At 39.4% G+C, this 27,738-nt stretch overlaps 1 protein-coding gene and 1 pseudogene across 1 annotated transcript; one reads left to right on the top strand and one right to left on the bottom strand.

The window, feature by feature from the left end:
• Positions 1-21,084: 21,084 nt before the first annotated feature.
• LOC111345686 (uncharacterized) lies at positions 21,085-23,389 on the bottom strand (the record flags this gene model as incomplete). The annotated part of the gene is made up of 2 exons (XM_088752844.1): positions 21,085-22,229; positions 22,416-23,389. A coding segment is annotated over one exon (594 nt), but the record flags the coding sequence as incomplete, so codon positions are not given.
• Positions 23,390-24,306: 917 nt separating this feature from the next.
• On the top strand, positions 24,307-27,738 carry LOC148734912 (uncharacterized; annotated as a pseudogene).

The raw sequence follows: 27,738 nt of genomic DNA, 5'->3' as shown, positions 1-27,738 counted from the left end.
AAAGTTAATGAGGGGAGTCGCATACACACTCCACTTTGATAAATGATTCCCTTTAAAAGTGTGAAATTGAGAGGTGTAATGTAAGTCAACCATTAAATGCCGACGTCTGTAAATAATCTCTCCACGACAAATAAAAAATCACTAAACAAAGGAGGCACAGAAGAATAAGGGATAGGGAACCCTCCCGAATTCCTGTTAGCAGATTCCTAAGGACAGTTGAAAAAAAGAACCGCCTAAAAAACGGGTTTTTTAATCATATTACTTTAACATAACAGCATGCCTGATAATTGTTTTCCAACTTTTGAAACAGACAGACCCTCTCTATCCGTCTTTTGATAGACTGATTGTTTGTGTTCAGTCTTCTTGTAATCTCAGTTGAGATTTCACCACGTCAGTCACTCCTTCCAAGCTGTATGCTAATTCTAAATTTAATGTTAATTAATCTATATTTATCTGTTTTATTCTACTTGTAATGTATTCTGTGTGGCAAAATAATAAAATGAAAATGAAAAATGTTACAAACAATACAGTTACAGTGTCTACTATTTTCACTACTGCATATTTATACACATGCACTTGTCAAGCCAGCTGAAAACTAATCATTAATTGAAGATGTCACCTTAAAAATATTTTCATACTTTGCATTATGTATACAAACATCCTGCAAGGATCTAAAAGCAGTTGTTAAAAACTTGAGTGTATCATCCACCAGGAGACAAAACCTTGTTTGGAGGAAATGGTCGACAATGCCAAAAGTATTGGGGTGTACTTAAACAAACAGGTAGCGTCTTTCACTACTCAATCTTTGAAAAAGGACTAGTCATACGACATGCCAGAAAAGGGCTTACCAGATTCCCATGGCAATGCTGAGTCCACACACTGCAGACTTCATTAAATATGGTTGGTAATGGTATCAATAACTCATATTATATTTTTTCAAAATATAAATTATAAAGAATATTAAATTATCTATTAAAGACCAGTTAACTAAGAGTATGCAAAAATAAACGTTTAAAGTACTTATTATATAAATCCAATCTAACACTTTTTTGTAATCAACGAATGCCTATATGGCTAACTCATGGATATAACCAGGAGAAACTGTTGTAAAAAAAAACCTGATTTTCATAGTAACTTTGCTACACAAGTATTCATGGACCAATCCGTGTTCCACTTCAGGAATTTCCAAATGATTTTTGTAGAGTTTATTTTGATTGTACTAACATGTATCTCAAAATAATGCAAATGTAATATGTAGGGAATAGTGTTTTCCTAAAAATAATCATTGCTGTTTGATAAAACTATAAAACTTCAATAATACATTTTGTGTTCTAATGGTAGATTATATATATAACAGCATCAGGTATGATGAAGGATGAAGGAAAATCCTGTAGAGGCAGCTGTAGAACAGCTGCTGCCAGACATACCAGAGCAAACATTACGAAATGGTTTCCTAGCTTTCTAGGATTCCTAGGAATTTCTTAGGAATTTCTTAGGAATTTCTTAGGAGCCAATGGAATTTTCCTAAAAACATTTAAGCTCTCCAGAAGTTTGAACAAACATTACTAGGTTCCTAAGAATTTCCTAGGAAATTCCTCAGAATGATTACAAGTAGAATTTACCTAAAAAAATAGATTCTTGATCCTCGGGAAATTCTTAGGAATTTACTAGGAAAAATAATTTCTTAAAATAAAACCTTAATTTTTAAGAATTTTACTTGAGTTTATTTTTTGGAAAGAGAAGTGCCATTTAAGATGTTTAAAAAAGTCACTACTTGCAATATATCAAAACATTTTTTATTTTGTGTTATAATTGATAACTCATTCATTTTACAGCAGATATCCTTGAAGCTTATACAATTTCCAATCAAACATTAATTTTTTATCCGTCAATTGCATTGAAATAAAAATTTACTGGAGTAAAGAATACAAGAAGAAAACTAAATCAAATGCAATTTAAGTGGGATTTTCGAGACGTGTTTGGTGCTCCAGTCAGATAATAAAACGTACTATACTGCAAGGACAGCGACTCTGACCACACTGAAATACAAAGTTATATCAACCTGAGGTATCCCTGAAAAATGGTTTATCACAATGTGTAAGATTCAGCCAACATAGTTTTGCACTTTCTTCTGATTCATTCCAATTATATGGTGAATTCTAAACACTTTCCATTTACAGTAAACTTAAGTAAGTTCGATATAGATAGTATCAAGTATCAATTTATTAGCCAGATTAGAATATTTTATACAGAAAGCTTAAGAACATATCTTCACTTAAGTATTGCGGAAAGGAAGTCTTATTTGAAGGGATGGGAAATTTCAAATCTGGCATATTGAGACTTAAAAAGTTATATTTTCGTATATCTAACCACAGACACCATTAAAGTTTGGATATCTTATTATAACATAGTTTCTGGAATTGCCATTTAGAGGCATAATCTTCTCCAAAATTTCAGTGACACCCTTTGCTTTCAGGTCAGACCTAAAGCATTGATAATAAGAAATATTAATGCAATGCTTCTTTTCAAAAAGTGCTAGAGGAATAAAAGAATAGGTGTAGGTTCATAAGGAACAGTTGAGGAAGAGAGGACTTTGAAACTAATTTCTTAAGCTTAATTGCCATTTTTATAAAAGAATTGCTTATCAATTCAAAATTATTATATATACAAGAATGAGTTCACGATTTGGAGGAATGTCTCGCAAGAAAAACTTTACAAAATAAAATAATTGTCTGTAGTGCCACGTAGAAAAAGTAAACAGTGTAGGTGCCTAGGAAAAAAATTATAAAGAAAATGAATAAAAGCGAATATTGCCCCATCCACTACTATAGGCACTCCCTAACCATTCTAAGTTCAGGTGAAGGGCGGATAATTAAAAAATGTCATGGTCATATGCAGATCACATATAGAAATTACATTATTTAAAACTTGAGCATCTTCAAAATACGCATGTAAACAAAAATGACTCATGGAACAGACGTGAAATAATAATTCTGTAAAAAAGCCATATAAGAGTAGAAAGTATATAATACTAGAGGACGAGTCTACAAAGATAGAAAAAGACAATAGGGATTATCGAAGGGCTTGGTACAAGTACAATTGCAGATGAAACGATTGTGAAGAAGGTACTAATAAGAGTAAAGGGATCTGTAGAGGATTAGGTGGTGGTATGACAAATGCATGCAAAGAGACGGGTGTGAGGTCTTAGTGTGCGGAATGTTTTTTTTTGTTTTTCTCATTCAATCAATCATAGACCACTTTCATAAATGGCTGCCGGATTAATATTCTTTTGTTTAAATTTAAATTAGCCTTTCTGGCCTTGTTCTCCAGTACAAAATTCAAAAGAATACAAGCGAGGCCGGAAAGGCTAATTTAAATTTAAACAAAAGAATATTAATCCGGCAACCATTTTTGAAAGTGGTCAATTAGGGTGTCCTTTTGTGTTGTTGCTGTTCCTCATCGTTCTTTAGTATTTTTTTGCTGGTTAGTTAGCTTCTGTAGTTTCTATGTCACGTACCTTCATTAATTAGTTTCTTTCATAATATAGGCGTTAATTGCACTTTAAGTTAACTAGTCCTTTTCACATATATAATTTAGTTTTTCTCAAGTTCAGAGTTTAGTCTTCCATTAGTCATACCATAGTTCGCTTTCAGCAGTTACTCCAGTTTATCTTATTTTTGCCTTTGGGCAGGTTATATTTGTCCAGCAGTTTCGTAGAAATCGTAACAATGTAAGTTTTGTCATTTCAAGTTTGTTCAGTTCGTTCAGTGTATTACTTTCCTATCACTTTTATTAGTCAATTGTTGTAGTTTCGTATTCATTTATTGTTTTAAGTTTCAACCCACATGCTGTTAACATCATTCGTACCGAATAAAATGTCTTTATCATCGTGGTGTTGTGAGGTTACGATTACTGCAGTTACATATCATTGAAAATTGTTTACGCGTTGCCATCAAGGCATGGACACCCCGTTTGGATATGCCACTGAGCCAGGTTCTCGACGAAGGTCAACCCGCATGAGAAGACCGAATGGCGCACTGGATTTAGCAGGAGTTTACCTGGAGAGACGACAAGCAAAGAAGAACGAAAGGTCTGGTTTAGCGTCCAACGTTACCATTAGAATTAAAGAGGTCACCGGCTTGCTTGACAATGATGGGAATCTTCAGACGGTTAAGGAGAAACTCGTTCTCGTCATCGCCGCTTTTGAGAAATTTAAGAAATCTCACCTTGACTACTGGTCAGAAGTAAAAGATGCTGATGGCATTGCAGAGTGCTGCGATTACCTGTCAAGGCATGAGGACAACTTCAGTGCTTTTCTTTGCCAAGTAGATGATTCTACTTGTAGAGTAGTTCATCTGTTTGGTGCCATATCATCTCCGGCGTGCGCATATTTCGCCCTACGACAAACTGAAGAAGACAACACAAGTTACTTCCCCACTGAAGTGGTAAACACCGTGAAGAGAAACTTTTATGTCGATGATTGCCTTAAGTCCTTGCCCTCGGTGGCCGTTGCCATTGCCCATGTCAATAATCTGCAAGCTTTGCTTCCAAGGGCGGTTTTAGGCTCAGCAAATGGGTCAGCAATAGTCGAGAAGTCCTCCAAGCCATTCCCGAGTCAGAACATTGTACAGAGTTCAGGAAGCTTGACTTCCACAGAGATGAATTGCCTGCCCAACGTGTGCTTGGTATGAAATGGAACATGGAATCTGACACTTTCACCTTTGACATGTGCCTTAAACAGCGGCCCCCAAGACGCAGAGGTATTTTGTCTGTGGTCAGCAGGGTTTTCCACTCCTTGGGCTTCATTGCACCTTCTGTATTGGTCGCTAAACAAATCCTGCGGAATCTTTGCCGCATCAAACTAGGATGGGACAAAGAGCTTCTGCCCGAATACGCTTCAAGTTGGCGTAATTGGATGGACGATCTCCCAAGGCTTTCATTGTTTTCCGTCAACCGTTGCGTGCTACCCAAGGATTTTAGTCCCGTGCTGTCCAGTCAACTCCATCAATACTCCGATGCGTTGGAAGTTTCGTATGAATCAGTTTCTTATCTGCGTTTGGTTAATGGGGAAGGGAGAGTTCACTGTTCGTTCTTGTTTGCAAAGTCTCGTCTGGCTCCTTTGAAGTCCATCTCTATTCCCCGTTTAGAGCTATCTGCTGCGACTCTATCCATCCGTCAAGACAAGATGATTAAAAGAGAGATTGAAATGCCAATCAGCGACCCTTCTGTCTTCTGGACCGATAATACGTCTGTACTTCGCTACAGGAAGAACAAGAACAGGCGTTTTCAGACTTTAGTTGGTAATACGAGATGGCTCAAACCTCGACCAATGGTATCATGCAGAGTGAACCATGAACCCTGGTGACCACACTTCGAGAGGACTATCAGCTGATGCTTTGTTGAACTGCGAGAAGTGGCTATTGGGGCTGGAGTTACTGTTGAGTCCTAAGCATCACTGGATAAAAGAACTTGGTGCTTCAATTGTTATTCAGGACGAAGACCCGGAAGTTAAACCTAATCCAGAGGTGGAGTTCAACCCGAAGTTGTCAGCAGCAACAGCAGTGGTGGTCTTGCCAATTTTATCAGATTACTTCCAGAGGTTCTCTTGCTGGTATCGCTTGTAGAAGTTGTTTGATGGGATCTTGCGCTATCAAAAAAATCTCCTGATGGCAGCTAAGAGTAGAAAAGGGAGCAATCAGCCGAAGACCTTACAAGAAAAACATTCACCAATTACTCTTGAAGAAATGCAAAATGCCGAGAAAGCAATTTTGAAAAGTGTCCAGGAAGAAGCCTTCCCAGAGGAGTTTAATGAGCTCAATTAATTCAGCGGCAGCAAACGCGTCAAACGTAGCAGTTGCCTTTTCAAACTGGACCCGATCTTGGAGGAGGGTTTGTTGCGCGTGGGCGGAAGATTGGCTCGTGCTCACGTCTCGTATAATGCAATGCGCCAAATAATCCTGCCCAAAAAGAACCACATCTCAAGCCTTATCGTCGACTATTTTTTACAAGCTTTCAGGTCATTCAGGAAGACAACAAGTGTTGAGTATGATATGCCAGAAATACTGGATTTTCCAAGTAAATTCCATGGTGAGAAGAGTCCTGACGAGTCGCCATAGCTGTTGCAGGTGCAAAGCACCCTTTTGCCAGCAGAAAATGGCTGATCTGCCAAATGATCGCTTAGTTCCCAACAAGCCACCATTCACGACAGTTGGGGTGGATTGTTTTGGCCCCCGTCAAGTGCGCCGTTCCAGAAGCCTCGTTAAAAGATATGGTGTTATCTTTACATGCCTAACAGTTCACGCAGTTCATATTGAAGTGGCCCATAGCTTAATTTTCAATATGGTACTTTCAGGGGTTTCATTAAGGGCTGGGAACTGGGCAAATTGACCGGCTGTGAAGACGACATTGCCCGGCTGCTTTTAACATCTCAACCATAACAACAAAATAAAAGTTACTTTCCTATGTTTTCCTAACGAGTCTTCTAAAAGAAATATATTTAAACTTAAAAAAAGACTATTTCCTTAGACGTGTTATTTGTTAGATTTAAAACGCCCTCTGTTTTTACGACATATTCTAATAATAATCGTTAGTTCTAGTTTCGATGAAGCGTGCTAAAATTTGCTGCGTATTAGTTAGGAATTCGCAGATTCGTGCGTGTACTATAGGCTAAGTTCGTGCGTAGGAAATGAGCTAACACTTCCATATGGTGTACATTACAAGTTTTAAGTAACATCCTGTGCACAGTCACGCATGCACTCATTATAAAAGGCGACTTAAGATAGCGTGCGAGAGAGTCATTCCGCAACCGCTACGATCAGAGGATCAATCTGCTACAAGCTACCTTTTGAGCTATACTTTCTGCTGTGCGAGTTGTCACCAAAGTAAGTTTCTCCCTTTTTTTGGTACTCGAATTATTATTGTCAAATGACTAGTTTTTTAATGTTGAAATGTTGTCATGCTACGAAACCAATATTGTCTATAAGTCTTCCTAAATTTTGTTTGTAACACGACTACGTAGCTGACGTTGTATCTTAGCTTTTTGTATGTAATTATCGTTTCAGTTCGAACCTACACGACTCTATTCGACATTAAACTACCCTATATTTCTACTCTACTTCGTTTTATTCTCCGCGACCACGAACTTTGCTACCGTGACTTTCACGATCTGTCATTATCGTCGCAACCAGTGTAATTCGTCTATCTTGAACTGTGATTAAACGTGTGTTAGTCATTCTACGAGTTGAGTTCGAATTGTCTATCGCCTCGCGCATTGCTACCCCTGTAATTGTTGAGTTTCTAAGTACGCGCAACCTTAGGATCTTGGCAGTTACATTATTGACCTTTTATCATCATGTGCAAAGTGGAATCACGGCTAGAGGTGAATTCGCCTCACGATGCATTGCAAAAAGAAATGTTCTGCATGAAAGCCCACATGACATTTTCAAAATTGCGAGCAAATACACGTTTATGCGATGGCGACTGGGTCGATCGCCCAATATTTTCCTGCTCGAACCGACATACCTCTGCCTAAGAAAAGGTCAAAAGGTGAGTATAATTCTTCGCGATTTAAACCTCTTGTCACGATATGTTAAGTGCCTTTCTTTTGTTCTTTCGATATGCTAAATAGCTTTAATGTTTTCATAATATGCGAATTATAATTACGAGTAAACAATTTTTTGATCGACCCTTTGAAATATTTTGGCCTGATTTTTTTGATCGACCCTTTAAAATATTTTGCCTGATTTTTTTCAGGTCTGATTTTTGCTATTGCTTAAATAGTGCTATCTACTGTGTAGCATCGTGTATCATACATATTGAAATATTGTTAGTTTCCATGGAGATGACTTTTTTTCCAGAAGGCATATCTTTGCCCTTCACAAATGAGATATTGGGGTCTTCAATGCTGTAAATTAAAATAAATTAGCACATTGGATTCATAAATCTCCGGTTCACAGTTTGTTGCAGTAAATGTCTTTAGTAAAGCCAAAACATAAAAAAAATAGCAGTACTTGGAATAAATTAATTCTTCCATTTTTTTTATCAAATACATGAAGTTTATTTTCTCTAAGATTGTTATCTTGGTTGGCTAGCTCTTTCAACTGGTTGCCTAGCACGTGACCAATTTCTTCCCTGCCGGCTCAAGTTTGAAGACGTATCATTACGCAAATGGTACAACCAGTTCGCACTAAATTAAAGTTTGACTTATATTGAGAAAGACATCCTGCTCCTATGGTGATTGAAAATTGTCCCAAAAGCTCCATTCTTTTCTGATTTACTTATGAAATTTGAATCTTCTGCGAGCAACGGGAACTGAAAGTCAATTTGTTGTAGAAGCTGCCAACTTTCCTTCTGACAAAATGTTCATCTGTGTCTGTGGTGGAATGCAAAAACTCTACTTGTGTGGTAACAGAAATCTTTCGTTCACAGCAACTGTAAAGAAAATAACTTTTTAACACCGTGTGTTTGTTAGCAAATCTATCTTAGTAAGATTAGAAAATAAAAAAATCTAACACCAACACCTTTTCGATTTTATACTTTTATTGAAATCATATACCCTCTGAAACGAACAACTTAACAATCGTTTCCACTTATATTCCACTCTATATTTGCACAGAAACCATGTCTTCTGAGATCCCAGCAAATGATAGCTGCACAGAAACGCCTTCCAAGAACTTGGCAAATAATGAAATACATGATGTTACCAAAACAGCTTCTAGTGACCTTACCATGCAACCAAATGTCGCAAAAGCAAATCTACTAATTTATCTGTTGACTGATGCTTCAAATCCTAATTTAAAATGAGCTAGTAACTTTTGGATGTTAGTTTGTGCTTCAAAATGGTGGAAAATGCATCTCTGCAACTGCAGAATTTAAAAAATTTTAAAGGGAGCATGCCCCAGGACCCTCCTAGAAGGCAAGGCCCGAAGGGCCCTGCAGAGAGGTGCCCACCTGTGAAATCCAGATGCCCACCTGTGAAATCCAGATGCCCTCCTGCTCCAAGTTTTAATGAAACCCCTGTACTTTGGAAGAATTGCTCACCGATGTAGGAGTCTGTTACCCTTGCCCCATTCACAACGTGTCCATGTACCAATTGAATTCTAAAAACGAATGGTGCCAAGACGTGTTTCTTCGATGCCCCGTCGACAATTGTCCCGTGTTTACCAGTTTGAAAGAGTTCAATGTGTACTACGACCAATGTCGCAGCCAAGGTCACGAGTGGTTTACCCTAGGCAGGATAGAAGGCATGAAGTGTGAGTGTGGTGAGACTCCTACAATGGCTATGTCCAAAACCCATACAAATTTCAACAAGCTTTATTTGCAATGCAGTAGAAATTATTGCAGTTTATAACAATGGTGGCGATTTCTGCTTAACGAAAAAAACATGACTATTCTTACACGTTAATTATGTGATTCTAGATTTGGAGACGTCTGAATCCAAAGATATGATGACCATGAGAGTGCAAGTAGGAGAACAATTACTTTACAGCATCTTACACATTGTAGTTGTTCTTTCTGTCTTTTAGAGGAAAAGAATGTAGAATGGAGGATTCCTACACTACTCTTGTTAAAATCAATACATGAAGGATTTTTATACGATTTAGAAGTAATAGAGGATCAATTTATTTCTTAGATCTTCAAGAAGGACTCCAAATAGCTTACGCCATGGGTAACGGGACTAAGCTGGAAAAGCTTACTAAGGAAGACATCTTTGAAATAGCACAGTTGATAGGATTTTCCAAATTTAAGAAAGTATGCAGTAGATTACACGTCACCAAAGACGAATGATGATGTATTAAACGCAATCTCGAATTGTACGAGGACATCTTAGATAAGTAGTGATGTTTTAGAAGTATCTGAATGGATGTATCGCGATTGATAAATAAAAGGAGTGTTGTAGAGAGTTGTCTGTCACTTTATTCCAATCATGGGGAAACGCAGAAGAAGAAAACGGAAATCTAAGAAGAAACAACGCGGGGGTGCTTCTACCAGAAAAGTCAATCAATGGCTGAGAAAAGGTCCTTCTCTCACTGATAAGATAGCCTATACAGCCAGGATGCTTTTATCGGGTCCCTCGCCCGGATTCGGAAAACTTGGTACCCTATTAGGAAAACAAGCTTTGAAAGGGACTGTCGATAATGTGAATCATTATAAGAAAAGGCGTCGATAAATCTCATCAGTGTTTACCACGTCTCTGAGGTCAAAACTACTTTACGTTCATTACTCTCTACTCTCCTTCTTTTGTTGGAGAATAGAAAATATCGTATACACAACCAAACAAAGTCGGATATTGTATGGATGGGTTCCTCATGGATGCGAACTTTGTTCAATTACGTAGTGAGACCAACCATCTTTTCCCTGTCGCAAACAGTGTTTCACTTGATGTTATTCATGAAATGGTATCAGGGGAAATATGCATATAGAGTCTATCGTGAACCGTACTTGCAGTACCTTTGTAAGTATTGGACGACTTACTACTGTGCCAAAGTGTGGATGACATTAATACTTCTCAAAGTCTATTAGCAAATGCAATGTCCAAGACAAAAACTGAACGCCTTGAATACGAATCACCTGGACATATTGGGAGTCTAGGAGGTATTCAACCGTATGGCAAAGCTCAAAAAAGTTCCCCTATCTCAAGCCAAAAAAGAATTGGAAAAAAATTTAGCCTACACCCTTCACAAACTGCATCGCTGCCGAGGAGAGTTTGCACCTGTGGTAGTCTTTGCCATTGGCGAACAATGGGTGGCCGATTTGATCGAAGTGCAGACGATTGCAAAAGAAAATAAAGGTTTCTGATACATTTTAATCGTGGCAGATCCTTTTTCCAAATATGGGTGGGCAGAACCCCTTAAAAAGAACACGGGGAGAGAGGTGATGGACGCATTTACCAAAGTCGTAAATCAAGGCAGGAAACCCCAGAAATTACAAACCAATGCCGTGAAAAAATTTTACAATAAGACCTTTCAAGCCTGGCTCACCATGCAAGGTATCCACCATTTTTCCACGCACAGAGATGCTTAAGTGAGTATCGCCGAACGATTCATTTGCACCTTAAAATCTAAACTGTATCGCTATTTCACTGCTGCCACTACATTGAAATATACTGATGTCTTGCCGAAACTTCTCCAACAATATAACCACACCTTTTATCGCAGCAAACGCACGGCACCCGTCAAAGTGAACGAAAATAATAAAACGCAAGTCTGGGAGTCACTGTACGGTAATTTGAAGATGTCCAAGAAACATCTATTTAAAGTCAGTGATAAAGTGCAGCTCAGTAAGAAATTTTGTGTGTTTAAGAAGAGTTCTTTACTGGGATGGACAGAAGAGGTATTTGAAATTCGTAGAGTCGTCCCCGGGAAAGTAACTACCTACAAAGTGCGAGAATTGGACGAGATGCCCTTACGAGGAGTTTCTATTTGTGGGATTTACAAAAATGACACATGGATGCAGCAACATATTTTTGCGTGAAGAAAGTATTAAAACGGGCGAAAGATAAATTATTTGTCAAGTGGAAAGGGTATCCTAGTAAATACAACAGCTGGATTTACAAAAAAGATTTAAAGTAATTGGTGACATCATGAGAGGTGTAACTTTACAGAGATTTCAGGTGTATGTTCCTGGAGACCAGAAAGGGGGTGCCATTCATTGATGGCTCCCACGCCCTCCTCCTTTCAGAGGGTGTTGGGATAGACGGTATCCGGAATTTCAAGTGGGTGCAGGCTTCAAAGACATGGTGAAAGATCTCGCGCGTGAAACAGGGAGAGGCCTTGAAAGGAAGTTCACGCAACATTCCCTGTCAGAAGTTCCTAGGGGAGTGAAGATTGGAGTAAAAAGAGCCATCAAACACAAAGTGAAGAGAAGAGTGACTGGAAAACTCAACAATATTTTTGCCCATTAAAGATGGTCTACTGGGTAGAAGCCAGAGCAGAGAGTGGTCATATTGGGGTGGGTACCTCGTCCCCTGGAGATGTTGTTACCACCATATTAAAACGACGTGAAAGAAAGAAACAAAGGAGTGGATCTGTACGTATAGAGAAATTACCAAGACGTTGCCACCCTCAGAAATGCGGGAGACATTGAAGTATCAACATGTGCATCAAAGGAGCAGAACAGGACCCAAGTTTGAATTTGTTTCATGATCCACCTGTAGACCTTTCTATGGTGAAGTCGCATTTTATGAAAGTATTGCCTCAGACTTCAAGCAGTTCACCCATCAAGGTGTACGTGCTTAACCGACCGAGTTTATCGATTTGACTAGAAGTTTTGTGGAATTAGATTTAGCCTTTCAAACCACAGCCAATGGCAATCTCACTTCTCGAGCGGATACAGACACAAACCTCTTATAGCCCGTCAATAACATAAAACACTCCCTGCTTAAACAAATTAATGTGAAACTCAATGGAACTCTCGTCACCGAGCAAGCGGACATGTATTAACTGAAAGCCTACATACAGACCCTTTTGAATTTTGACCGCGCAGACGGCAAAACCATCTTAGCTCCAGCCTGGTGGAGAAGCATTATCAACTCTCCCGAGACGTATACAGCTAACAACGCAATGTCAGGTCACAGACATTATAATGCATTATCTGCCAACCAGAAAGCAAGTATCTTGACCCAGAAAGCAGATGCCTGGGATTATTATGCGGGAGGGAAGAGCAGAGTGCTGAGAATGGTACCCTTTGTGGATATTTTCCATTAAGGGAAATGGCTAGCGTCCAGGACAGAGATGGATTTAAAATTTTATCTCAATCCGGTGGCGCTTTACTTTAGCGCGGAAGCCAATCCTGGGGCTGAGCAAGTCCATGTTGATGTGGACGATATCAAACTCATCTTTTATGTATGCTTAGTATCCCTCAATCCCTCGGTGTACAATAATGCCCCAAGCCTCATCACCAAACCTCCAACCAAATATCCCATCGTTTGTACAGAAATGTGACAGTTTTCCCTCAATAATGGGGCTACTTCTAAAGAAATCATCAATCCGTTTAACGGGAAAATACCCAGAGAATCGTGCTGGGAATTCTAGCCACCACAGCCTTTAATGGGCAATACGATAAAGACCCTTTTGCCTTTGGTCAATTCTGAGTAGAAGCGGTCAAACAGATTTGGAATAGGGAAGAATACCCTTACGAGACGATGCAGTTGAACACAGGGAACGGGTACAGAGATATGATGGGGTATCATAGCTTTTTGGAAGCCATGGGATGCCTGTATAGAAAAGGTGGAAACATGATTCAAGGTACTGATTGGGGTCATGGAAAGAATTTTACCCTGTTTGCCTGGTCAAACGTGGCCAATGGAAGACAAGACGATCCTATCTTACACCCTGAAGAAGCAGGGTTTATTAACATCCAACTGAAATGTGCAGCCCAAGCAGTGCAGAGAACCATTGTGATTTACAGCAAATACGAAAGCATGCTGGAGATCGACGGACTTAAAAGAAGTGTCAGCACGGATGAGAATTAGAAGGCGATGGAGTTTGTGCGGTTATCTATGGTCAATTAAACGCCTTGGGGATGCGTGACCCCATCCTGAAGCGGTTCTATGTCACAGCATTTGCCTGTGACAAATTACCTGCCTACCCCCTTCGAGGGATACCACAAGCCTACATCGTGAATACCCACCCCGGACATAAGCCCGGAGAACATTGGATCGCAGTTTGGACCTACAATGTTTCTTGTGAACTTTTAGATAGTTACGGTTTAGATTTACATACCTACCAATATCTCGCTCCGTTTATAGTGTGGTTAAACCAATGGAAATACATTCGTAAAAATGAACACGTCTTACAATCGGTGCGAACAGCCAGTTGCGGTGATTATGACATGGTGTATTTAATGTGTAAAGCACGAGGTCAGAACATGAATTATTTTTTAAGTCATTATACCTCATTGGATTATGTGCAGAACGATTATATCGCAGGCAGCAAGTTAAAAGAGATGATTCACGAGTTAATAATAAAATGCGATCACATAAGAGTGTCATTTCTGCGTGTGAGGGAGACATGGCAACATCCTGCTTAGAAGAGGGGTTTTCCATGAAATGTCCGTCCAATCTATTAATAGTAGGTCCCACCAGTTGCGGTAAAATCACATTTCTAAAACGATGGTTGTTAGAAAATCCAGAGGTTTTCGCCACACGTCTGAAAGGCATTCATTATTGCTATGGATCGTGGCAACCTGTGTGGAATCCACATCAACAATATCTTTCTGATAAGCTTGAAAGAGTGCAAAGGAATGCTTCCAGGTGGATCCTTGGTAGTTCTATCGACTATAGTGAATGTTTGAAGTATCTTGGCTGGCCAACACTCAACTCGCGTCGTGAATTTCTTAGTTTAGTGCAATTATTCAAATTCATTAATGGTTTTTCAAGAGTAGACTTATGTAATTACTTAACTTTCTCCAATAGTCGGACGAGATCTACCAACAATGTCAAAATCTGGACGCCTTATGCTCGAACAAATATCCTCAAGAACTCTTTTTGGTATAAATATATAAAAATCTGGAATGACTTGCCAAGTGACATAGTTAGCTCTAGCTCTGCTAGTAAGTTTAAAAAAAAACTGAAAGAACACATTTTTAAATAATATCAATAATATTGCACCAATATCCATTTATCAATTAACTTGTTTTTTCAATAATTTTTACCTTTACATTTTAGTTTTATTTTTATTGCATATTGCTTTTATTCTGGGGGCTGCCGTCAATGAGAATTTAGTTCCTCTCTGGCTTGACCCTTTTTGCCTTTTTGCATCTCGATGTTATTTCTATTGTTATCTGTCTGTATTATTATTATTATTATTATCTTATTATTTAGGCAAATGAAGTTATTATAAATAAATAAATAAATAAACCGAATTTCGATGTCATGCAAGCGCGAGGTATCGAATTTTACAAAGATGTTCCCGACGACGACAAGATTAAAGAATGGTTTGGCGATACGAAAGGAGGACTGTTAGTACTGGACGATTTGATGATGGCGGAAATGATAAAGACATTCTCAACTTGTTTACCCGATATTCGCATCATTTAAACCTGATCGTGTGTTACCTCTGTCAAGTTATGTTTCCAGCGGGTAAATAAGCCAAAACCATCTCTAGAAATGCGCAGTACATCATTGCGTTTAAGAACCCCTGCGATCAGATCGGATTATGGAATTTACTCTCACAAATGTACCCTACCAAATGGCGAGAGGCCATGGGTGTATAGAACGTATGCACGGAAAAACCGTATGGTGATTTGTGTTTTGATGTGCACCCGGCCAGTCGTGATTCTATGAGACTGGTGAGTCACCTGTTAAAACAAGAAGGTTGCATGAGGTGTTACAGGCATGCCCAAGCAAGAAAACGATGCATTGTGTCCGTGAGAGGTAAAGCAAAAAGACCTAAGAGGCGAAAAAGAAGGGTACAAAAACAATTTGTAGCATTGTTTATGGCCTTGATTTCGGCCATTATAAAAGCCACGACGTAAATGGCCAGACGCAGTAAACACACTCTAAGAAGAGGACGAAGGACGAAAAGGAGGGGGAGAAAGAGGGGACAAAAAGGCGGGATATTACCTTTAGCAGCACTCATCCCTGCACTCATTGCAGGAGGAAAAGCCTTAGGATTAGGAGCATTGAGTGGCGCAGTTGGATTTTGGGCTAAGAAAGCTTTGAAAGCGGCTACTAAAAAGCGACGATGAATCACATGAAAAGAAATATCGATTTTTTTAAAATCCATCTTGCGCGAAAAAAATGCGAATCTCCGAAAGGAAAAAATACTACACACCAGTAAAGATCAAATCAATAGCGTGAGCAAATTAGTGTTCAACATGCTGAAATGTCGGATAGCGCTACCACCTCAGACAGTGGCAAAATTGAGAAAATATAGTGGTGTGTTGCGTGAGGTGGGTAGACGCGTCAACTCTTTAAAAAAACGGAAACAGTTACTTGCCTCACAGATGGGTGGTGGCTTTTGGCAAGGAATGAACGAAGTGTTCTGTCGTTGTCCCTTAAAATGAACGAACCCAAGATAGAGGTAGAAGAGAACAAAGATCAAGTAGATGCAAGTATTACCTTTCATATCGAGTTTGATGAGAGTGGTGAAAACAGCAGCAGCAGCACAGGGTGTTCCTGGTTACGTTGGATAAGCCAACACATTTTGATACCTTTACTTAAATTATGGAAAAGAAACTGATCGTGATCCTGCAAAAATTTCAAGGGCTGGTGGATTTTTATAAGGGGAAAATATCAGAAAGCACCCTGTTAGATAAAGCCGCACGAGTCGCAGCTGAAACTCAGATGTTACTGAGCGATCCACACATGCAGGCAGGGTTGAAAGAGCCCATTCTCTACTTTTGCATGACCCATAATGCTTTGCACCTTGGGGGGTAACCACAGCAAACCAAATGGCGGATCTTGGTGCTCAACGCAAGGTGAATTTGAAACTCCCAAAAACCTTCAAAGAAGTGTCCAGTTTAACTAAACCGAGGCTGAAAGAAATCTGCAAAGTATTATTTATTGATTTTGATAAATCAATCGGTAAAAAGGCGCTTGTCAACGTCATATGTAATGCTTTAAAAATCTCTACTTCGGGTCTTGGAAGCAGTGCTACCAAACAATCTTCTACTTCGTGCACCAACACTCCAACAATTATGTACCTTCAAAAACTAAAAGACTGGCAGAAAAACTTAAATGGAGTACCATTACTGATGGAAGAATCCATGGTAAAAGAGTACTTGATCAGAGCTGGATACGACAAGAAAGCAGTGATAAAATACAAAGTCACTTTTACCCATTCTAGAACATGTCAACAACCAGTTCATCTGACGAGAATCCAAGATGGCGCCCACTGAAGTCCAGGTTACCCTCCAAGGTGCAAGGCATTATGGGTCATGCAAAAGTAGAGAATGATAAAACAATTATTAATGCAAGAATGACAATTTACCGTAGTTATTCAGTTATAAGGCGCACGGTTTTTTTCAAGAAAAATCTCTCTTCGGGTGGCAAGTTAGGGCTAAAATTGGGTTCGTCTTATAGCCAAGTATTCTCACGTAACAAAATCTTAAGATCACAATTTGATAAGAACTTACAGCTTAAAAGACACTTAGTGTTGGTCATTGACTTTTATCTATTTGGAGGTTCTGAAAAGAACCAGGGTGGCTCTGAAAAGAGCCGTTGGGGTGGTTCTTGTTGTTTTTAGTCTAGTCTCGGCTAGTCTTCTCGCTCTCCGTATCGAACTCATTCTCTAACTCATCATCTGCTTCATCAGCTCCAGCTCCTCCTTCTTCCCACACAGCTTCATCCTCGGTGCCATCCATAGCGTTTGAAATTCCACAGGACTTGAAGGATTTGGCAACTAAATCGGCGGGTATCTCTTGCCAAGCTTTGTGTATCCACTGTAAAACAAGTTGTTTACTCAGTGCTTGCTTTTTCCCCGGAGGAGTGTAAGTAAACGGACCATTCACCATCCAAGCCTGATATTGAGAACGTACCTTGTCCTTAAACGGCTTGTTAATACATTTGTCAAGGGGCTGCAATACGGGTGTAAGTCCACCAGGGATGACTGCAACATTGACATTTCGCCTGGACAGAAGATCTTTTACAGCCTCCATCAAGTGACCATGAAAGGAATCCCAGACGAGTAGAGCTTTTTGGTCTGCAGAGTGGCAAAGATTGCGTCTAATCCACTCCTTTATTCCTATGATTTAAAAAAAGAATACTGCCCTTAGAGATCTTTAGATTACTAAACTTCAAGAGAAAAGCAAACAAATGATAATTTGCATACCGGTACGTGCTTAACAGCACGTGCTCAGTAACATGATATCCATGACAACAATGTTTGTTGCTCGCTCGAAAAGTTCCTTCTCTCATTAAACAGTGTAGAGATAAAACATACCCTCTTCATCCATCCAGCCTTTCTTATGCACTGAAATTTCCATCCTTGGTGGGGTGTTGATATTTAGCTGCTGAACACCTTTAAATATGACTTTCGGCGGGAGTTTTTCGCCGTTCGCTTTCACTGTCAGAGCAACCGTGAAACTTTGCTTGTCGGCGCTGCATGACGACACTGGGACTGTTCTGCTCCCGGTAAACTTCAAGGTTCTGGTGGCCACAGCTCAAACCGCATTGGTGTTTCGTCCATATTGAGAATACGACTTAAATCGTAGCCCCAGCGCTGGCGAGATCTCAGGACAAATCAATGAAACTCGATGACCTTGTCTTCCATGTTGGCTGGGAGACGCGGAGCAAGACTGGTCTTTGTTCACATGGAGATGGAGTGACAATGCTTCCAGTTCGAGTACCAGCCAAGGGACGCTTTAAACTCGGGGTCAGTGCTGAGTTCTTTGGCCTTCACTCGAAGCATCATGCCCTTGACTGACAAACCTGTGTAACAACAAAACCAAATGTCAGTTTAGTGATCAAAACCAAACATAGAATGTAAACATCGCATTGAAGTGATCGTGGTTCTGACACATCTATAACAATTCACCAGTATAAATCCAGGTGAAATCCTAGATGCTTACCTTGAGATCGTTGATCACTGAACCAGTCGGCTAGCTGCTGATCCAACTCGGGATCCTTCGGTCAGCAGTGTCCCATTGATGCACGCTTCGCTGTCATCTGCGGCTCGCCGCAAAACAGGACATGTTGCTGGTTGCGCCATTTCCTCACCATGGATTCGGAAATGCCATATTCACGAGCAATTTCACAATTGTTGTTGACTGCCTCGGCTTCTGAAACGATTTTCAACTTGAAGTTGAGGTCTTCCGAGTGACGGCGAGTGCTTGGCATATTAATGATCGCACAAGAAGTTGTAGTTGAACTCTGACTGTTTACAATGCGAATGTATCAGTAGGTTTTGCAACTGAGTTTTAAATGTGTATGCGTTGTATGTTTATCAATCATTACAGGTGTGAACTTTTAGCTTTTGTTTTTATGTATATCATTGAATGTGTGACTTTTTCACTTTTGTTTTTACGTATATCATTGAATGTGTGACTTTTTACTTTTGTTTTTACGTATGTCATTAAGTGTGACTTTTTCACTTTTGTTTTTACGTATATCATTGAATGTGTGACTTTTCCACTTTTGTTTACATTAACAAAGACTTCACATGCCAATTGTGTAAGGATAATTGTATTCTGATTCATCACATCCTTCTGTTACCTACGGTAACTCAATTTTTGGGTGCGTCTTATAACAGAGTATTTTCACATAACTTTCAGTCTGAAAAATTACTGTGATTAAATTGCTAAGTTTGGGGTACGTCTTATAACCAAGTGCGCCTTATAACCGAATAACTATGGTACCGATCAGTTGAGACAATTACCCACAGGCGCAGGACCTGCGACGAGCAAAGGCGGAGATCAGGGTAATTTAATAGATTCGGTGCAAGAGAATCTGCTTAAAGACTTGATTCGTTCAGTCAAAACAGTCAAAGAACCTGCAGTCGTAGTAGAAGAGGCATTTGCCACACCTCAAAGACCTACCTTCGACACCCCTTCTTACGGGAAAACGATTGCTACCTTCGACTCCTCTCACTGGACCAAAGGCGGGGGGAGTTCTCATAAACCCTCTCCCACAGTAAAAAAGACCACCCAGCAAGTGTGGGACCCATGGGAGGGAAGAGGTTGGGATTCAGTAAAAGCTGTACAACATGCCAAATTCCAACCGAGCGCGCCAAAAGACAAGGGCAAAGGAAAAGACAAGGGCAAAGGAAAAGACAAGGGCAAAGGAAAAGACAAGGGCAAAGGAAAAGACAAGGGCAAAGGGAAAGGCAAAGGGAAAGGCAAAGGGAAGGGGAAGGACAAGAAGTAAAAGAGGAAGACAGTCTGGAGGAAAAGTCGATCTTCAAAAATGGATTAATAAACTGGGTGTAGAATTTCATTGGCCCGGCTATCAGTATATAGGGTCTGGTACGAAATTAGCCATGCATCTCAAACGCGGGGATCCAGGTATTAATCGCCTCGATAAGTTAGCTAACCAGCACGATATCGATTATAGTAAAGCTAAAAATCTAGCCGATAAACACACGGCTGATCGTGAAATGATTACCGGTATTCAATGATTCGGTAAAAACATGATGACCAAGCGCATCGTAAAACGCGTCATGCAAGCTAAAGACACGCCTTCCTCCATCCACACTCGCTCTTGGTCTGCAGCTTGTGAAATCGTTTGCATGTTTTACGATTTGAGAATAGATGCCACCACAGGAGATTTACACTATAACTTAAATACCATGAAAGACTTAGCAGGAATACGAGAAGCTCCTACACCAGAAATAAAACAAGTTCAAGGTGAAGTGTTTGACACCTTTTCAAATTGCCCTCGAGTGATTGAAGATTCAGCCAAACCACTTGGAGTGACCAAAGACTTGGAAGAGTATCCTGCCCGTGCCTGTGTGGTTCTAGACAAACTCCTGTCTTGTGTAGACGAGCATGCCAAGATGACTGATTTGGAAAAAATTAGAACGAGAATTACACATTCTGTCTTAGACCCCGCTGCTGATGCCAGTGACGACGAGAAAGAATTCAGAAAAGTCCACAACAGTGTGATGTTGGCTTTCGACGAATTTGTTCGTTATTGTGAAGATAAACCACTCCCCAGAGATTCCTCTGGTTGTAGTACTGACTACAACACTTCTGACAACGACCAGGACCGATGATTGACAAGCTACCTCTGTATTAAAAGACTTCAATCACATAACTCACATCATTTCAGTTTAGACAGAGCTTACTTCAACATGTTTGATCATTTGGAAGACAACCCCTAAATGGGCTGGAGTGGCTTTAGACAATCTACTAGAAGTGGTGTTCGACAAGGCAGATTGCGATGATTTTTGTAGAATACAGCGAGATGTAACTTCCTACATCAAAACAATGGAAGGATTTGAACAGGATACCACTCATGATTTGTACCTCAATGTCCTTAAGGCTTTGCTAATACATACAACATTGTCAACAGCTATACAGGGAACGTTTGGCAGATCAACAAAGCAGCGACAAAGATGAAGTGTTTGTAACACCCGAGAACACTGAGACCTGAGAAATTGTAACACCCGAGAAGATGAAGGATATTAAGGAACAAAAGTAAACCAATGAACCTTTTCCAGAACATTTAATTGCCATTATGAACTCCTAAACACTCATTGTATGTGGACACGTGGCATGACAATAAAATCTAATATCACCTATTACATTTTTGTGATACTTGCCATTCTCTTTTACTTTATCCCTCCGCCAACTTGGATTCTTTTGTTCCCTTTGTACTTTTTTTGTACCATTAATTTTATAAAATGAGATGCGAAAAAAACCCTACACACCAAGCTACAAGTTATGAATACTAAACCCCACACACCTAAGCGATGTGAATAATAATAAACCCTAACCCTATACCTTGTGCACCTACGTGGTATGAATATTTAATTATGCCCTAAAAACCCCCTCTTGCACCTACGGGGTATGAGTAATTAATTAGACCTCACTCGGCCGAATGACTCAGACCCAGGCTGCACAGGTGTTCCCACAAAGGCCAGACATACTACTATTTCTGTTGTATCTTTTATGTTTGTTGGTTCAAAGGTGTATTCTAGGCCTGTGCTCTGAATAATATCAATATATTGTTTCTGTTGTCTCTTCCTTGGAACCACATTTGATCTTATGAGATAAAAGAAATGAAAGAGCAACAACAACAACTGTAGTGGTGCCTAGAAAAAAAGCTCTTCCAAATTACCTTGTATTCTCTTATGAAACACAAAGAGGCTTTGACGATTATACCAGAAGTCACCTAAAGCCTCATTCTGCACACTCCTTCAACTGTAGGTTGCTAATCACCATGATAATAATGATAAGCAGCCCAGGTTATAAATGAATAGCTGTAATTCTTAGCATCAAATGAAGTTCATCAGGAACTACAATCTCTAGAGGAATGTGCAAGAGAGGCTGGTGTTGACATGAATGTTTCTTATGCTTTGCATCCTCAATGATACCATCAATATTCCTGACAAAGGGATCTTCCCAATCATAGTTTTGAGGTTTGGTCATGTCAAATCTAAAAACAAAGGTAAGCAGTAGAGGTAAGAAGAGTTGCTAGGACTTACTGAGAGGAGAAAAGGTAAATAGAGTTTTAAAGGGGGAAATTGAAAGATACATTTTATTTCATACCTATCTTTCTTATACATTTCACACCAAATACAAGCAAAGTCTGAAGTTGCTGACTTCATTTCAAGTACGAGTAGAAGAAACTGTAAAAAAAAGATATACAAGGAACTATAAAAAATAGTCAATGAAGTATGTCATTATTCTTTTCTATAATATACTTTAGTTATGTCATTAATTATAATAATAATTATTATTTTGATTTGTATACCTTATAATCTCCCCCAAGAAATATATCTACTGGAACATCTTTTCCTTCAACTGACACCTACCCTGTCAATGAAATTGTTCACTCGCTGGAAGATAGTGAAGCAGGATGATTGCAACACCTCATGTGATTCTTGTCCTTTGATAACTACCACTGCATAGTTACCTGTCATCAGAGTAATCAATGTAAGTAGTGGTAACTTGTTCAAGCTTTGGCATTATTTTTATTTATTATTGAAATATCATTTCCCTATCAAAGTTATGGGATCTTCATCATTGTTTAGGACAGAAAATGAAATTGTAATAAAACTTGTCAGCTTTGACATCTTCGCACCATCTCCGGATATTTTAATTGTAACGTTTAAGTCTGGGTTATCAATGTCAATTTTCTTGAGGTGTATCTGAAATCAAAAGTGTTGCAAAAGTATCATCATCATCATCATCATCATTCAATGGAATCAATACTAGCCTGTGGGTAGTTGGCTGCCGTTAGTCTCGAGCCCTCATCATCATCAATTACCTGCTTCTTGAGAACTGATTCTAACTCTGCATCAAAATCAAGCTGTGCTCCTGCTGCCACCCCAGGAGTCCTAGTTATGTGACACAGCTTGTTGAGGTCATCTTTACATTTTTTGATTAAGTAAGACTGTGGCAAATCCTGCCCTCGAGTGCACATTGAGAGCTCATGGCAAGCTGCCTCTCCAATGCAGAACTTGTCAAGCACAAATAATATACTCTTCAGTTTATCCTGCTCCTCCTCTGACAACTCATTTAAAGACTTTTTTTGAAAATTTCCATAGGAAAGATTGTGGTTTGAGCCATCCTTTTTTGCAAAAGTAACTGAATTTAATGTCAAACCAAATGTCTCTGCAAACCATAATGCTCTTTCAACATTAGTTTTGAGTTCTTTCAGTTTCCTCCTTTGCTGTCTTTCCCCCACCTCATTTAGAGTTTTACCATTATTTCCAAAGTAAATGTCTTGTCCAAGCTTTGCAACGTATGAATGCAGTTTCTCACTTTCAGCGGAAAGGCTGTCAATTTTTAGTCAGAATAGCTGAGGAAACTTTCAAGATTTCGAAACTATCGCGGCACTTGTTCCCGGTAAGCCAGAATTTGCTCTACTTTATTGTTTTATTTCTGCCATACATTTCCTTTAAGAGTTTGGCAGCCATATTGCCAAGTAGACTTGCGCTTATGCTGTCGTGATGTCCGGAATTTCTGGCCATCCATGAAGAAAATGATGAAGAAGCCATCGCCCTGCCACCAGGAACTCGATCGAAGAGCTGGTAAAGGTAATTCATTTATTCATCTAGCTAATCTGACTAAACACAAATGTTTGGAATAAGGCAATTCTTTATAACTCATTCTATTGGAATTTGATAATAATAATAATTTCATTATTTCTATAGCGCAAAATCCATTACATATATGATCTAATGCGCTTTACAAGTTAAAAAGCAAAACTAACTCTAAAAATATTATTTATAATCAATGATATCATCATTACATTTGATATAGTACTATGCCAAAAAATTACGCGACGTTTGCCTCTTTTTTTTCCTTGTTGCACAGTGGGCACAAGTCCACTCAAAATCGCCCTCGACGCGCGTGACTGGTCGCCATATTCGACCGGGTGATTTTTCGGTAATCTGGGCAGGAATTAAAAGAGCAATCCTGGACCTATTTTTATACCTTCCCAGAAGTCCCCATGTGTGCTGCGGAGGAGATTGGAGAAGCTATTTAGATAGCTCATTTTTCGCTGTTTCTTTCGGTACCAAACACCGGTAGGTAGCTGCCTTTTTTTCAGAAATACTAGCCGTATAATTCAGGCTGCCTTTCACACGTAAACTTCCAGTTGTTTAAGGTGTATTCTTTGCCTTCATTCATTTTATTTTTCTGTCATTATAATTTCAAAGTTTTGCTTTTGAAGCTTTCACAGAATCTCAATGTTTTGTCGTAGGTTTTTTTGTTTTTCGAAAACACATTTTGCGCGGTTATTTTTCTTCATAAATATTACTGTAATTTTTCAGTTGACGATAAAAGCTAAGCAACTTTATTACAATAGCACTGTTCAGGAATTCAACCCCATTCAGCTATGGCTGAATGTGGTCCAAGGAAGAGGAAGTATAGGAGGTTCCAAGTGGGAGCCTTTATGGCCGCTTAGAAACTGAAAAGAGAAGAGGCAGTCAGGCAGTCTGAGAAAATTATTGCAGAAAATCATAAAATCATAAAATTGTGGAAAAGGAGAAAGAGCTGAGGCAAAAGTTGGAACGTCTGGAAACAAAGGTAATATAAATATGACTGTGTGCTAGGCATGTTTTTCTAGAACTGTTAGAATTAGAATCTTATACCAGTTGATATGAGAGCATAGAGCCCCTGGTATTTTAAGGTCTTCGCTTAATATCTCAACTATGTTCTTTTAATGGTGAAATGAACTCAACCTGGGCCTCTCATAATTTTTTCAGAACAAAATGTCTGCTATTGTCAAACTCACAGTTAAATCTGCCTCTTGATGTAATTGGTCTGCTGATGAACAAACTCCAAATCATTTGTTCTGAAGTTGTCCTGTGATTTACATAAAGCATTAAGTGGTCCTGGTTGAGTTGTTTTACTGTAATTTCATTTAGGTTAAATATGTAGTCAGAGAGCTAGAACAAACAAGAGAGATAGCAAGTGAGCTAAAGTTCAACATAACAGAACCTGGCAAGAAAGGAAGATATCTATTAGAGAAGTCTATTGAACAGCGCATAAAGAACCCAACAGGCCTGGATGCTTTAAGTCCATCAGTGGGCAGAAAAAGGAGGTCTGAGTTATTCGAAGCTGCTTGCCAGATAAATGGAGGTCAGAATGCAAATAATTCCAGGGAACCTGCAGAAGTTGGCCTCAGTGAAACAACTACAAAGAAGTGCTCTGAAAAGATATTAATTGAAGTTTTTTCTAAAAGTAAAAAGATTACGAAAAAGGTTATACCAAAATTGTATAAGAAAGAGTTAACAGCTTTTGAGAAATCTGATACCAACATGTTACGCAGTATTGCTGTTTACTATAGTGGGGGTGTTATGGGTAGGAGAAAATATCGGGCAACTTACAGGGATAGCAGTTATGCAAAAAATAACTCAAAGTGTGTGCGCATTGCAGTTGATTCTTGCCCTCTCCCCAGGCTTGTCCCTTACAATAAGCTCATGCCTTTTATCAAGTCTATTGACATTGGACAACTGTACAGTGTGAGGGATACCCTCTGCTATGGTCGCGAAGGAGAGGAAAAAGTGGATGGTATGTGTCGCGATGTTAAACAGTTACTCCTTTCTCTTGCAAAATTTAATCTTTCTCAGAGTAGGTACCCACTGATTTGGTTTCAAGGGAAAGTAAACACCTTTCATGTTTCACTTGGAGGTGATGGGGCTCCATTTGGGAAGTAGGACACTGCTTGTGCTTGGCTCATGAGTATACTGAATATAGGTAGGGGAGTTTTAAGTAGCAATGAGAATTTTCTTTTGTTTGGGGCAAACTGTAAGGAAGACTGTGTTCCAGTGTCACGCTTTCTCAAGAAGCTGGTAGGTGATATCAGTGAGATAAAGAAGAACACATACTCGGTGGATTGCTCTGGTGTCTCAGTTGATGTAAAATTTTGTTTCTCCGAGTTACCAAATGATATGAAAATGTTGTGTTTTCTTGCACGAGAGCTGTCTAACTCTGCTAGATACTTTTCAATATTTACAGATGTTAGTACTGCAACAATGAATGAGCTTGATGGAACTTTTGGCTCAAATGGAAAGAACACTTGGGAACCTTGGAAATATGAGCGCAGGGTTACTATTGCAAACCAGATTGACAAGTTTAAAAAGTCTTTGGCAAAGCAGAAAATGTCAGAGTCCACATGAAGGTCGAAGATAACTAATTTCATTGCACAAAGACATAGCCAACAAGAATTTAACCCTGCAGTATGCAAGCTGATAGACAGAGCACATGTTGATCCTCTACACCTTAAAAATAATGCATGTGCACTTGCCCAAAGACAGCTCTTAAATGAAGTCATTGCCATATCAAAGCTAAGTAATGATGTCAAGTTTTTCTTGCAGGTGTCTCCAAATTCTCCTTTTTGTAGGTATGTCACTGCTATGCTTAAATGCAGCCTATCCCGATTAGCTATAAAGTGGTTTCATGAAACCAAAGCCAAACAATTTGAGTATCGTTTTACTGGGAAGGACTCAAGGTTGTTTTTGTTGCATTTTTTGTCTTTAATTTCAGCTGTTGAATGCAGGGCTAGTCCAGGAAGAGAGGTTACAATTCTGCGTGTCATTGCTCTTATTTGTCTTTGCCTAAGGGCTGTGTATCACTTTTCAGTCGCTTAGATATAACAGATGAGCAGGTGAGTGAACTCAAAGCCATTTGTACAAGGTACTTCAGAGCAAATGCTATTTTTTTTCATGTTAACCCGATGATCTGGACCGTCGGTCACATTGTCCCTGCCCACACCCAGGATATGAAAAGCAGGTATGGTCTTGGCCTTGGCCTCAATTCCATGGAAGGAAGAGAAGCCAAGCATGTTTTTATTTCCAAATACAGCAATAACACCATGTTTCTTTCCCACTGGGAACAGATGTCCTCCATGAATTTGTTTCCCTTCTATGGTTGAGAGGAAAGGGCTATAATTGGTCTAATGCTAACTGTAACTCATCATCCCTCTCCTATATTCCCAAGCAGATCAATGATGCGGATCCAGTGTTTTGCTATTGCGGGCTTCAGAAGGGTCCAACTGACAAAAAATGTGTAATCTGTTCCAACAGTCTACTGGCTAAAATAGAGGAAGGTGTTCAAGAGGGAAAAAAACTTAAGTTCTTGATAGGCATGATAATTTCCCACAGTAATTGCCCCAATCTGTGAAAGCTGCAGATTTTCAAACCATTGTGGGTAGCCAAAAGCTTCTCATTAATGAAAATATTTTCATTTGAGCAAGTGGATTTTGTCATAGCCCTTGTGGGAGGCTTTTAAAAACTGCAATGTGGACAGGCATAATGTTTTAGGAAATATGGCTTGTAGTTATATAGCAAACATAGTGGAATTGACTTTCAACCCCTCAAAATGTTTGCTGTGGCTGGCAATACAATAGCTAAGTAAAAACAAAAGCCAGGCAGGGGGATCCTGTGAAAGACTCGTGTGGTTCTACACAGTTAACCAACTGATATAGGCAAAAAAAGACATGCACATTTAATGTGTACGCATATAGCAGTGCAGGACTAAACTTCTGAAAAAAAATATTTCCAATCAGGGCTAGTAACTTAAACTTTTTACTAGTCCCTTCCAAAATTCCACCTGCCATATTAATGTGTGTAAATATTGGAGTGTATAGTGGGTGCTGCTGAAAGAACAAAGGGTCAGTGGCTTTGA

The sequence above is a fragment of the Stylophora pistillata genome, chromosome 3 (genome assembly GCF_964205215.1).
Source record: "Stylophora pistillata chromosome 3, jaStyPist1.2, whole genome shotgun sequence".
Lineage (NCBI taxonomy): Eukaryota > Metazoa > Cnidaria > Anthozoa > Scleractinia > Pocilloporidae > Stylophora > Stylophora pistillata.
Note: the sequence above shows the minus strand (reverse complement) of the source record. Positions and strands in the feature narration are given on the sequence as shown.